At 32.6% G+C, this 12,108-nt stretch overlaps 1 protein-coding gene across 1 annotated transcript; it reads left to right on the forward strand.

The window, feature by feature from the left end:
* The first annotated feature begins 584 nt into the window (after window positions 1–584).
* LOC105339359 (protein SERAC1) lies at window positions 585–11,672 on the forward strand. The gene is made up of 16 exons (XM_034473924.2): window positions 585–780; window positions 1,019–1,049; window positions 2,328–2,455; window positions 3,266–3,313; window positions 3,428–3,577; window positions 3,880–3,998; window positions 4,764–4,883; window positions 5,685–5,798; window positions 6,233–6,395; window positions 7,263–7,413; window positions 8,332–8,488; window positions 8,994–9,094; window positions 9,557–9,654; window positions 10,042–10,224; window positions 10,669–10,815; window positions 11,014–11,672. The coding sequence occupies exons 1-16, from the start codon at window positions 681–683 to the stop codon at window positions 11,181–11,183; spliced, it is 1,980 nt and encodes a 659-aa protein (XP_034329815.2). The 5' UTR covers window positions 585–680; the 3' UTR covers window positions 11,184–11,672.
* Window positions 11,673–12,108: the final 436 nt, after the last annotated feature.

Raw genomic sequence — 12,108 nt, forward strand, 5'->3', positions numbered from 1 at the left:
CGTTTATTCGCGAAACTAACGCGTTTATTCGCGAAGCAAACGCGTTTATTCGCGAAAAAAACGCGTTTGTTCGCGAAAGTTACGTGTTTATTTGCGAAAAAAATATTTTTTACCTACGAAAATGAGCTCAATGGGCAGAGGCAAATTTTTAAATGATAATAAAATTACAATGTAAGATGTCTGATCTTCCAGTATTTGTAATGATACGAGAACGTACATTTTTAATTTTCGATTCATTTATTTCCGGAGGGAATTTAACAGACTCGGGGATCAGGTTGGAAGCATACGTATAGACAAATACCAATATTCAATTGAATTTCATTGGACACAAACACGTTTACTTTATCATATCGGCATGTTTTAATTAATATCTGGAAGATTTATGCATGAATATTTTTCGTTTTTCTTTTTCTTTCGCGCCGCCTCGCTGCGCTCGCTATAAGTCTCGGTGTAGTGTATTACCTTATGACGGTCAAGTACTTCCAGTGCTTTGATTTTCTTTATTGCACAGATCGGGTTCGGGATCGCGTTTTTATTACAATCATTTGTGCGTTTAATTAAATGCAATTGAATTGCCAAGAAAAAAAAAATGTTTTACATTGATTAAAAAAACTTGTCTGCTGTTTGAGAACTGCGAAACGGATATTAATTTCTAATGGTGTTTCCAGTAAAGACAAGAAATGTTTGTGCTTAGGAAATGGATAGGATTAGAGAAAGTATCTAATGGAGTGAGATGTGTTTCATTTGCTTCGTCATACAAACGAAGTCTCATTTCAATAGGTAAAAAATTAGAAAATGTTAAGTACAGTAGGCCTATTATACATGTAAAAATAGACAGCTGACAACGTAGTACAGATTGTATCCACAAACATGTTGTAAATTTATTCTATGAGAGTGTAGAAATGTATTTGTCTTTTTCTTCAGCATGTTTAGTTACAGTTTTAGGCAGCAATTGAAATTAATTTTTATGTAGATATTTGTTTTATATTTGAACCAGAATTTCTTATTCTTCTTGCAGGTTGTTTATCTGTGGCATTTACGGCTACTGGGTAACTGTATATTTTTTTTTTTACAAAGAAATTTAAATATTGCAAAAATGTTTGAATTGTGAATAAAATTTATTTTTTAACGATGGTTTAAGTTGTAATGATCTTCCTCAGAAGGTGTACAAGATTTGTGGATACATAAACAGAGACAACATTTTATAGCAATACTTGCGTGCGACCTGTTCTCACAAAATACCATTTCTCGCTAGTTTATTAATTGTTACATCATTGTATCAAAATTATATGCGAAAAATGATGTAAAAATGCACTGGCGAGAACTGGTAATCGTCGAGAACTGGTTGCACACCAGTATGGTGCTTTTAATTAATAATGAAACAAGTTGATCATACATTAAGTATTCATATATATATTTTTACAATTTCTGGTTGCAAAAAAACGACGGCATCCTAACATCCAGACATGTCTTAAACTTATTGAGCCCAACACTCTTAATGAAGCATTTGGTCAATTGCTTATATGTTATCGTTAGTTAAGAGTGTTTCGACGGTATTAATAACACATGTCATTTTTGAATTGTAATAAGGCCCGCCTCATCAGGAGTTCACCTTATGCATAAACCAATTAATCTCTTTGAACTTCATTTGGTTTTTAATTTGGATCTAATAATTAGATTACCTATATTTTTGTGTTTATACTGTATGCAACCATAGGAGGTGCAAAAAAACGACGGCATCTTAACATCCTAACATCAAGACATGTCTTAAACTTATTAGAACCCAACACTCTTAATGAAGCATTTGGTCAATTGCTTATATGTCATTGTTATAGTTACATTTCTATCAATTACATGTTTGTTTAATCTATCATTGAGCCTTGTGGGAGGGGAGAGATTAGATGCAAAACAATTAGCAGAATTAGCTGGATAACAGTAATTTAAATATCACATCATACTGATACATGTATTCCAACAAAATAAAATCAATAATTTAACTTGGCACTTTTAATAACTCACATGTATTGATCATTAAATGATTTCTTATCTGATATCTATTTGACAAAATTAATATAAACCTCAAAACAAAATTTTAGAGTAAAAGGCTCTGTTTAGGTAATGCTTATATAGGACTACATCAAATGAATGTATAAAAATTTAAGTTTCTGATGAAATCAGCATCATTCAAGAACAACAACAAAAAGACTAAATTGTGCATGATAATTTATTCATTTGTTACATGTATCATAGACAGAAGCTTTTAGATGTATAAGTTAAATTATTATTATTTTTTTTTTAATAGTGGTACATAACTATTTCTTTGGCAGGTTTTATATCATAAAATATCGAATTTTACGAGATGAAAATTTTCGAACTGTTACTGGTGCTTCAACGGTAGACAGGAAAAAACATTTCAACACAGTTCAGGAAAAGATCAATGAAAATAATACAAAAGGTAAGGTAGATGCAGAGATCAATAGCATTGTATCTTTTGTATCTTACCTTTTTTTTAACATAAATTATTCAAGTATTGGAAATAAAATTAAATTTAACTATATGATTTTTTAGCTTTTTTTTAGCTCACCTGAGCTGAAAGCTCAAGTGATCTTTTCTGATCACTTTGTCTGGCTTCCATCTGTTCGTCTGTCTGTAAACTTTTTTATATTTTTGACTTCTTTTCAAGAACTACTGGACCAATTTCAAATAAACTTGGCACAAACATCATTGGGTAAAGGGGATTCTTTCAGGGGGAGATGATTAAAAAAAAAGTTTTAATTTTTTGGTATTTTTAAAAAATCTTCTTCTCAAAAACCATTTGGCCAAAAAAAAAGAAGACTGAAACTTGTTTTGAGGCATCCTCAGGTAAGGTACATACAAGTTTGTTTAAACCATAATCCCCAAGGGTAGGGTGGGGCCACAATGGGAGGTCGCATTTTCACATAGGAGTATAAAGAGTAAATCTTTAAAAAATCTCTTTCTCAAAAACTAATTGGCCTGAAAAGCAGTTACTAATGTTGAGCTTTGAAGCATCCTCTGATAGGGTAGATTCATGTTTTCAATGATAAACATAAGAATATCCAGGGGAACAAAAACTGATTTTTTTATACAGAATCTGTTATAGTATATGGTCCAGATATTTTGTATATGATTCATAATGCCTAAATTTTACTATGTCTATTGCTGCTGAAGTGAGCGATGTGGCCCATGGGCCTCTTGTTTCAATCATTATTTTAATAATGAAATAATTTGTTTTTTATTTTTACAGATATTAAGTCAGCTAAGAAAATTTTAGACACGGTGAAAGATGATTTTGGTAATCTTTACATGGACTGCATTTAAGACATGAGTTCAATTTTTTTACAATTAAATCTGCAAATATAAGTATATTCCACAATGTACGTTTGATTCAGTATCATCCTATTTGCAGTGAATCGGATTGCGACACATGTACCTATTCCTCTTCTCAAAATTCTTCGAGTAAATGATCCCCAAGTTTTGGTATCGTTGACCAAGTCCAAAAATCCAGTCAAAAGAAAGAAGGCAGTCCAAACCTTAGGAACAATTCATCATTGGCCAGGTATTTACTTGATACCAAAAAAAAGAATTTTATCCACACGTCATAACAAATTTAAGGTGACTTTTTCTTTTACATTTTCTTTTGGTTTCAAAGACCATGTAAGCAATATAACATTCTTGATACTCCTCTGATAGTGCATAGCATTGGCATATAAATTCTTGATCTCCGATGAACATGAAAAATATTACCAGAAAATGAATATAGAAAAGAAACATTTTGCGTAGAAACCCGTGAAGCACACTATGTAAATACCGTAGTTTTTGCTTTGTTTAACATTTATGTTGACTTCTGTTTTTATATAGACAAAAAGTATGAGAAAGTTAGAAAAGTGTGTGATTCAAAAACATTGGTTGGTTTGGCAAGAACGCTAGAAGTAGACGATCGTTTCTTTGACCCGTTCCCTGCTCCAGACAAATATGAGGTCAGATACATTTCCTTTATATTTATTTCAGAATTATTGCAGTTTTCTGTGTGTCTGTACTTCTGAATCAATTGTTTTGGAAGGGGCAATACTGCTGCTTATATAAATGACTCATTTAAATTTCTATGCATCCTATACTGACAATCAAAAGGGGTAATACATGTTGGGTTTTTTTTACTTGTATGTATAGTATATATTTGGTTTATATTTCACTGACAATCTACTGCATATAGCAACTGCTCGTTGACCATTGTTGACAAATACAGTAAAACATGGTTATAGCGCACATGCTTATAATGAGTTGACGCTTACAGCGAAGTGATTTTCATTCCCTGAGACTCTATTACGTGTTGTAAACATCACGAAAATAACTAATTACGTTTATGATGAAGTAAAATCCCCCGTCCCTGCCAACTTCGTTACAAGGGTGTTTTACTGTATAAATTTCAAGGGGGAGGTAGAGGCGGTTGTCTATCAAATGGTGGAGGGAATTTTAGATATAATAATTGCATTGTTGAAAATTTGAATTCTTACAATACATATTTGTATATGTCTCTGTTTGTTTTCATGATCAAATGTCATATGTTTAAAGATTGAGATTTGGAAATGCATCTTTATGTCATATTATAGTACTTACGTTATACTTAGGCATGTTTTTTTTTTTTGTACACTTTCAAAAAAAAATGACTAGGAACTGTAGAACAATTAAATTTATTTATTCATAATTATAATGGCCATTACTTAAAGAGTTTCTCTGTGTTCTAGGAAGACCTGGAGTCGTCTCTGAAGGCTCTGTTGTCTTCCTTGCCAAAAGATGGATTCAGCAAATGTGTGGAATACTTCACAACACAGGCACTCATTGAAGGGAACATAGAAGAAGAAAGGGTAAATCTTTAATGAAATTGAAACAAAAATTTAAGGTCTTCAAGACAAGACAAAATGTATAGTACAATTTAGTTCTGTTCAAATCGATGTCCATCTGATTCTGGTGCTTTAAATACATAAAAGTCTATTTCAATAACCCAGAAACACATCCGCTGAATGTGCACACATACATGTATGCAATATATGTTATGGATTTTCACTGGAGTAATTTTATGTACCAGGTATTTATTTTGTTCAGTTTTGTACTGATTACCGTTCTGAATGTGTATGCATATGCAATATACGATATGGATTTTCACTGGAGTAATTTGATGTACCAGGTATTTATTTTGTCCAATTTTACCATACAGTACTCTACCTGGTATTCTGGTACTGGTACAATGTATTTTGAAATTGAAATAAACCTGATCAAGCAAGAAAAGAAATTACAAATAAATGTGAATAAAGTTTATTGTGCAAGTCTGACTATTTTGGAACCAAATTTTGATGCCTATGATCTGAGATGTGTTTAGCAGAGCGATTGACTGCTAGCACGTGCTTACAACGTACAAGCATTCGCCTAGCTGCAATAATGTTGCCCTTTCCCGATTTTTTTTTTTTTTTTTTTTTTTTTTTTTTTTTTTGGGGGGGTAGAGGTAAACATCAGATATAAAAAAATCGGAGAGGGCTACATTATTGCAGCTAGCATTCGCCAAAATTTGTGTTGCAGTTATAGGAAATCATGGCAGGTGCTTGTCAGCACTTACATTGCTCTGTGAACAAACCTCTGTTTGATGCTGTGTAGCCCATTATCTTTGTCAGGGAGGATATTGGAGTTTTGGAGGACCGGGGGTGGAATTTGCCAAAACAGTGGACAGAGGTCCAGAGGAGAGGGTGGAAATCATATGCCTGCAGGCTTTGATCAGCCACTCCAATGTAAGTTAATTCTTTTAAGTAACTGTAAATTCCTAATTAAACACGAGGAATTATTGTCTGCGTAAAATTGTGAGAAGCCCGTCTCATGAATTTTATAACTTCTCTTTTAATTTTCGGACATATGTAAACCACATGAAAATATGATAAAATTTCAGCATTTGCGATTTTATGTTCTCGCACTTTTATGGAAAACCGTTGAATCACGGAATTAAGGACTCACGTAAAATAAGGAATCTAGAGCACTGCTCACAAAATACTGTATACAAGGAAATATTTGCCCCTGTTTATTTTCGTCCCTTTCACCTTCGCCAGCAGGTGAATTCAAAACAATTTTTAAATAAACAGGTTAATGAGTATCTATGAATTGAAAATTTATAAATTCAAGGTCAAATAAGCATTGAGGTAAAAATGTTTGACTTTGCTGTACCTTGTAGGAGCGGCACAATTGTTTTGAAATGATGAAGATGGGGGTGCTGCCATTGCTTCAACAGACTTATCACAAGAGGAAGTACAGCATCGTGATGAGGAGACAGATAGCGAGGATTCTGGGAAATCTGTCCGCCCATAAAGAATTGCATAATAGAATAATCAAAGAAGGTGAGGGAAATAATAATGAATAAAAACAGGTAAAGAAGTAGAAAACATTCCATTAAACTGTCTGACAGTCCAACAGGTGCTAACTGATTTGTTTTTTACAAGTACATCATGAGACAATTAGTTGGAACTGTTATTTATTTCAGCATGTGATGCATTAAGATACGTATTTAATTACAGCTACTTTACCAGTGCATATAAGATATCTTTATTTTATTGTATTCCATATAACAAGTCATATGATTGGTCTAAACAGGGCCAGTATACAGGGGAGTTAAAATATCATATCCCAATATTCCTCACCCTTGGGCACCTAGTTATTTATCATACCATGGTTATGAAACTGCCTGAAGATGATCATACAATGAAATCAAAAAAATAACCCGTATTGATTCTACAATTTTATCAAATTTTATAACAAGAATTTAATCCATCTATATAGTAAAAAACCAAATTAAATTACATATATATGATTCAAATGATTGAAAATGAGAAATTACTATAGAATGATAAATTATGCTCTAAAAGAGTTGGAAAACTATAAGAGCTTTATGTATTCTATCTTATTGTATTTCGGTATGATAAACAACATATTGCATGAATGTTTTGGAGATAAGATTTATTTCCAAGAAAAATCATATTTCCTTCAGGCATTGCTTCGAGAAATATGATTTTTTTTAGATGAACAAATCATACAATAAAATTAATTATGATTTAAATTGATCAATATGGGAACATGATTAAGACTACCTGGTAGACTTGTTCAAGATGAGTAACACTGGCTGTTTTTGATAATTACAGATTGAAATTTTAGAACATTTGTGTGCTATTTATTATGTTTCTGGTATGTAACTTCCATAATTTTCTCAGGCTGGGTGTCGATACTGTATAAATGGTCCAAATCAGCTGATCTTCAGTTATCTCTGCATGCCGCCCGAGCTCTGGTCAATCTGGACAGGGAAGAGGGAACAGTGCTGTACCCCAGTGGGGTGTACCTTCTCCACCCCACCCACAGGTCAAGGTCAGTACCAGCTGGCAGGGTCAAGGGAGATATTATTATGTACAATGAGACAGTGTTATAGGGATCCCCAGGGATGACATCTGGAGAATATTGTTACATTTACATGTATTTGTACAGATAAACACAGTTATTGCAAAAAAAACCAAAAGAATAAAGTGAATATTATTACATGTATGTACATGGACCAGTACTATAGAACATGCTTATAGCAATTGTCCCAGGGTTAAGTCAGGGATATTGTTATCTACAAGAACATTAACAGTAGAACATAATTATCATAAAGCCCCCAGGAACAAAAGATTTTTGATTAATTATAATTGTTATTTGTTTTATTTATATTTAAAGAATAGGGAAATGAATCTGACTTCACTGTAAGCAGGAATTTGTTTTAAGTATTTTTGCCGAAACTGTGTTTAACTGTACTCCCTCAGGCATAAACAAGGTGTCTGATTCCACGGTGTTGAGAAATGCAAAAGCTTATGATGATTGGGTTTTGGGGGGGTTTTTTAATTGTTTTGCTTTGTTTTTGTTTTTTTTTTAAAGAAATTTTAATTTCTGAAGTATGATGAAGACAGCTTAATATGCAGTTTTATTCTAGGTTGGGCCAAATAGGTAAACCTATAAACCTATGCATGTACACTGCATGGGTTTGTTGGATTGATTCAGAAGTACTTTATAATTTAATGTTAAAAAAAATCAATCTGCTGTATGTCATTAATGATTGATTATTTACTACTTGTTTCTCCTCTTTAATCTGTCTGTCTGTCTATCTTAAGAAAAAAAAATGTGGTTTAAAAAGCAATATACATTCATGTATATTCTGACATGAACTTGATGTCACAAACACGGTTTTTAGTTAAATGATTAAGATGAATTTTAAGATAAACTCTAATGAAATGAAGTTCACTTTATATGCAGTGACCCATTAATGGCCGACGTGGTTTTTGTCCACGGCTTACTGGGAGGACCTTTTAAGACCTGGAGACAACAGGACAGGAAGCTGGCGGACAAAGACAAGGTGTCAGACGGACAGGAGAGTGTCCGCAAAGGAACATACACATTCTGCTGGCCAAAGGTACGGGTGTACTGTAGATTCTTAAGTAAATGCGCAGAACTAATATCTGTCTAAAATGGGCGGAACTAATATCTGTGTAAAATAGTTAAAAACGCGTCCTTAGTAGATTTTTTAAAATCTCGCTTTGAGTTTTCTGACATAGAGTAATAATGGCATGAATAAATGCAAATTCATCTTTAAAGTATAATAGTCAGACCATGATGACATTTTTTGTTATGTTTGCTTCCTTTTTGTTCAAGTAGAGCATATTTTGACATTTATTGAAATATTTGCTTGCATAAACTTCGAGTAGAGCATATTTTGACATTTATTGAAATGTTTGCTTGCATAAACTTCGAGTAGAGCATATTTTAAAAAAATTTGTTTTCTTTGGGTGCATAAACTTTGTGGGGAGCATTATTTAACATCTTATCCAATTAACAATTATTACAGGTATTAGCACCTATACTTAACCAGTAATTACCACCACTGGCAATCTTATATTTTATATGATGGTGTTTTGAAGGACTGGCTGGCTAAAGACGTCCCCTTCATAAGGATTTTGTCTGTAGAGTACGACACGAACCTCAGTACCTGGAATGCTAGCTGTCCATATGAAATTGAAAAGTACGATTTGTTGATATATTCAATTTCTTATATTAATAAACTGATAATAATCTTATACTCTTCGGTCAGTAATAAATCACAAACATCAAATTGCACATTCTTTGCATGGTTACCGATAAGTCACAAACTGATTATGTATGTTAAGCAAGGAGGGGTTTTTATTGTTTTGTTTTCATCATATTAATGTCTTTCTTTGCATTGTTGACCAAGCGTTGGGATCATGAAGCTGTTTTAGATTTATCAGAATTTGTATGCAGTATATAATGTTTGCCATAATGCAATCAAAATTTTAAATACAATGTATATTTTTGAATTATTTTCACATCTTGTTTGCAACCTACGCATTTCAAGTGACATATGGTGGCATCAGGGGATTATAATTTTGACTTAAATTTTAGATATTTCATGATTTTTTAATCAGAATTTTTTGTAATTATATCTTGATGATTCTGGTATCTTTAGGCGTTCACTGCAAAGAAGAGCATCAGAGCTACAAGAGAAACTGAAGGCAGCAGGGGTGGGGTCCCGCCCCATTATCTGGGTCACTCATTCAATGGGAGGTCAGATTTGCTCAAAGATTATATGTATTCATTTTTTTATTATTCAGATGCTCATTATATGTTAAAATCTCACACAAATCATGCCATTTATAATTGAATGGTGCAGCTTCGAAGTGAGAATTACCATTAATTTAGGATGTGATCATATATACATGCAACCTATTCCTCTCAAACTAACAAGAAAATATTTTTCACCTGAGTAACAACAAGAAACTATGAGACTACGAAAGTTTCTCTCATATAATTTATATTTTAATGTAACTAACTTATGTCCATGCATGTATAAAGTCATCTATGAAATTCAGTCGTTTGGTAAGTGGATCTGCAGTCAAAGGGAAGAAACTCTAATTACTCTAACATAATCTTGTGTTTGAAATTCATTGACAGGTTTGCTAGTGAAGGAATTGTTATGTCAGAGTGACCAAAAATCAGATTATTCAGACATTGTTGACAACACCTCGGGAGTCATCTTCTACAGCACCCCCCACCGTGGATCTGCCCTGGCCAACATCTCCAGCAAGGGGAGTCGTATCTTCTCCCCGACAGTGGAAGTACAGGAACTAAGCCAAGGTAAAACCCCTCAGTAAGGAGAATATATACACTATATGAGATATTACAGTGCTTTGATTTTGAAAGATAGTAAAATATGTGTATTATCATAAATTAATTTGCATAACATAGTTTTTGTGAAATACTGCATAATGCGAGTTTCTATTTCAATTCAATTCAGCTTATTGACATCACCATATTGGCATACAGTCAAAATGAAATCAACGAAATGACGGACAAATGAATATTTATATATATATACATGTTTATGAAAGTTTATAAGTAGCAATATAACAAAAAGAGAATCTTATAATTTTATATGATGCATGAATATAAAAAAATTTTAATATAAATGTTACCGGTGAGTGTTTTACACAATTTTGTGAGTGAAATAATTACATTTACTTGACGATATTGAAAGTAAGGAAAAGGGTAAATCATGGGAACATGACTTGTGTATTGTAGATTCCCCAGCTCTTAGAACTTTACACAGTAAATTCAAACAGATTGTGTCAGAAAACAGAATCAAGTGCTTAAGTTTTGGTGAAACAGAGAAGCAGTCCGTTGGTTATAAAAGAATCAAAGTCCTGATAGTCCCACCAGAGTCTAGTGGTAAGTGAGATCTAACTGATTGTTGTTAAATGTTCAAATCATCTTCAACCAAATTACTTGTTTCTGATTACATGGCGATCACTATGAAAGTTAAAATAAGGAATATATCAAATGAATAATGATCATCAACAAGGATGGACAAGAGAAATCTCGAGAATTTATTACTAGTCTTAGATTTCTACTTTTGATAACTTACAGATCCTGGTTTTGGAGAGTTTCATCCACTGTCCACGACTCATTTAAATGTGTGTAAGCCGTGGGACAATAATTCGGAGCTGTATTTACTTACCTTGAAATTTATCAAACACTGCATAATGTTGGATCCACTGACTCGTATCATGAAGGCTGGCAATGTCGTCCATAGGTGATGAAAGATGTACAGATCAGGCTATTGAACTTGCTTTAATTACCATAAGTTTACAAAAGCAAATGATAAGAGCCAAGATTCAATTATAAAGCTGCCATATTTCCTGCCCATAAACTCTTACATGTATAATATATTTTTTATATACCATAGAAATCTTTGGCATTATGAATCAGGATAGAGACTCAATGAGAGAAACTTATACATGTTTATTTTTCTGTCAAATAAAATCAAAATGTTTGATCAATGTTTTGAAATATTTCAATAATTCTGAAAGTTTGTTGTAAATCAGAAGTGTTGCATAATTTTTGTTTATATGCTATGTTTGTTTTTAAAGGCAATTAAATATAAATTCAGGAAAAATTCACTTAGCTTGGAGAGATATGCATACTAGCTCAGGTATTTGTATTAGTTGTAATTGATACCATCATATTTAATAATTTCATATATTGTGTAAAACTTGTTTATTGCCTGCACCAGTGTTTAAATCTGCATAATCCACCAATAAATTTTTGGAGGCAAAAAAAGGAATGATCACCTTATGAATACATGCTTCTGTCTACATTCATTCACATGTTAGCATTCATGCAGCAGTTAATATTTCCACCACAAAATTGAGAAGAACCCAATCAAAATGTTTCATAAAACCAAAAATGGGAGTTTTTTTACACCACCAGGAAGTATATACATGTAAAAATGTATGAGACTGGCTTTGGGTTTCCAACAAGGTTCTTGCATATTTCATGGCTTATTTGGTTGGTACACTTGATTAGGTTATATGTGAATTATCTAGTCTTAATGTTTTAAGTGACACATATGTAGTACCACCCGGTACTTTTTTTTATCTTTTTTTAGTTCATTTTTTTTCAATTGGACTACTTTTTAATTTTGTTACCTTTGTTAGAATCATGAGTATTGATTTCCTCTGT

This window comes from Magallana gigas, chromosome 8 (genome assembly GCF_963853765.1).
Source record: "Magallana gigas chromosome 8, xbMagGiga1.1, whole genome shotgun sequence".
NCBI lineage: Eukaryota > Metazoa > Mollusca > Bivalvia > Ostreida > Ostreidae > Magallana > Magallana gigas.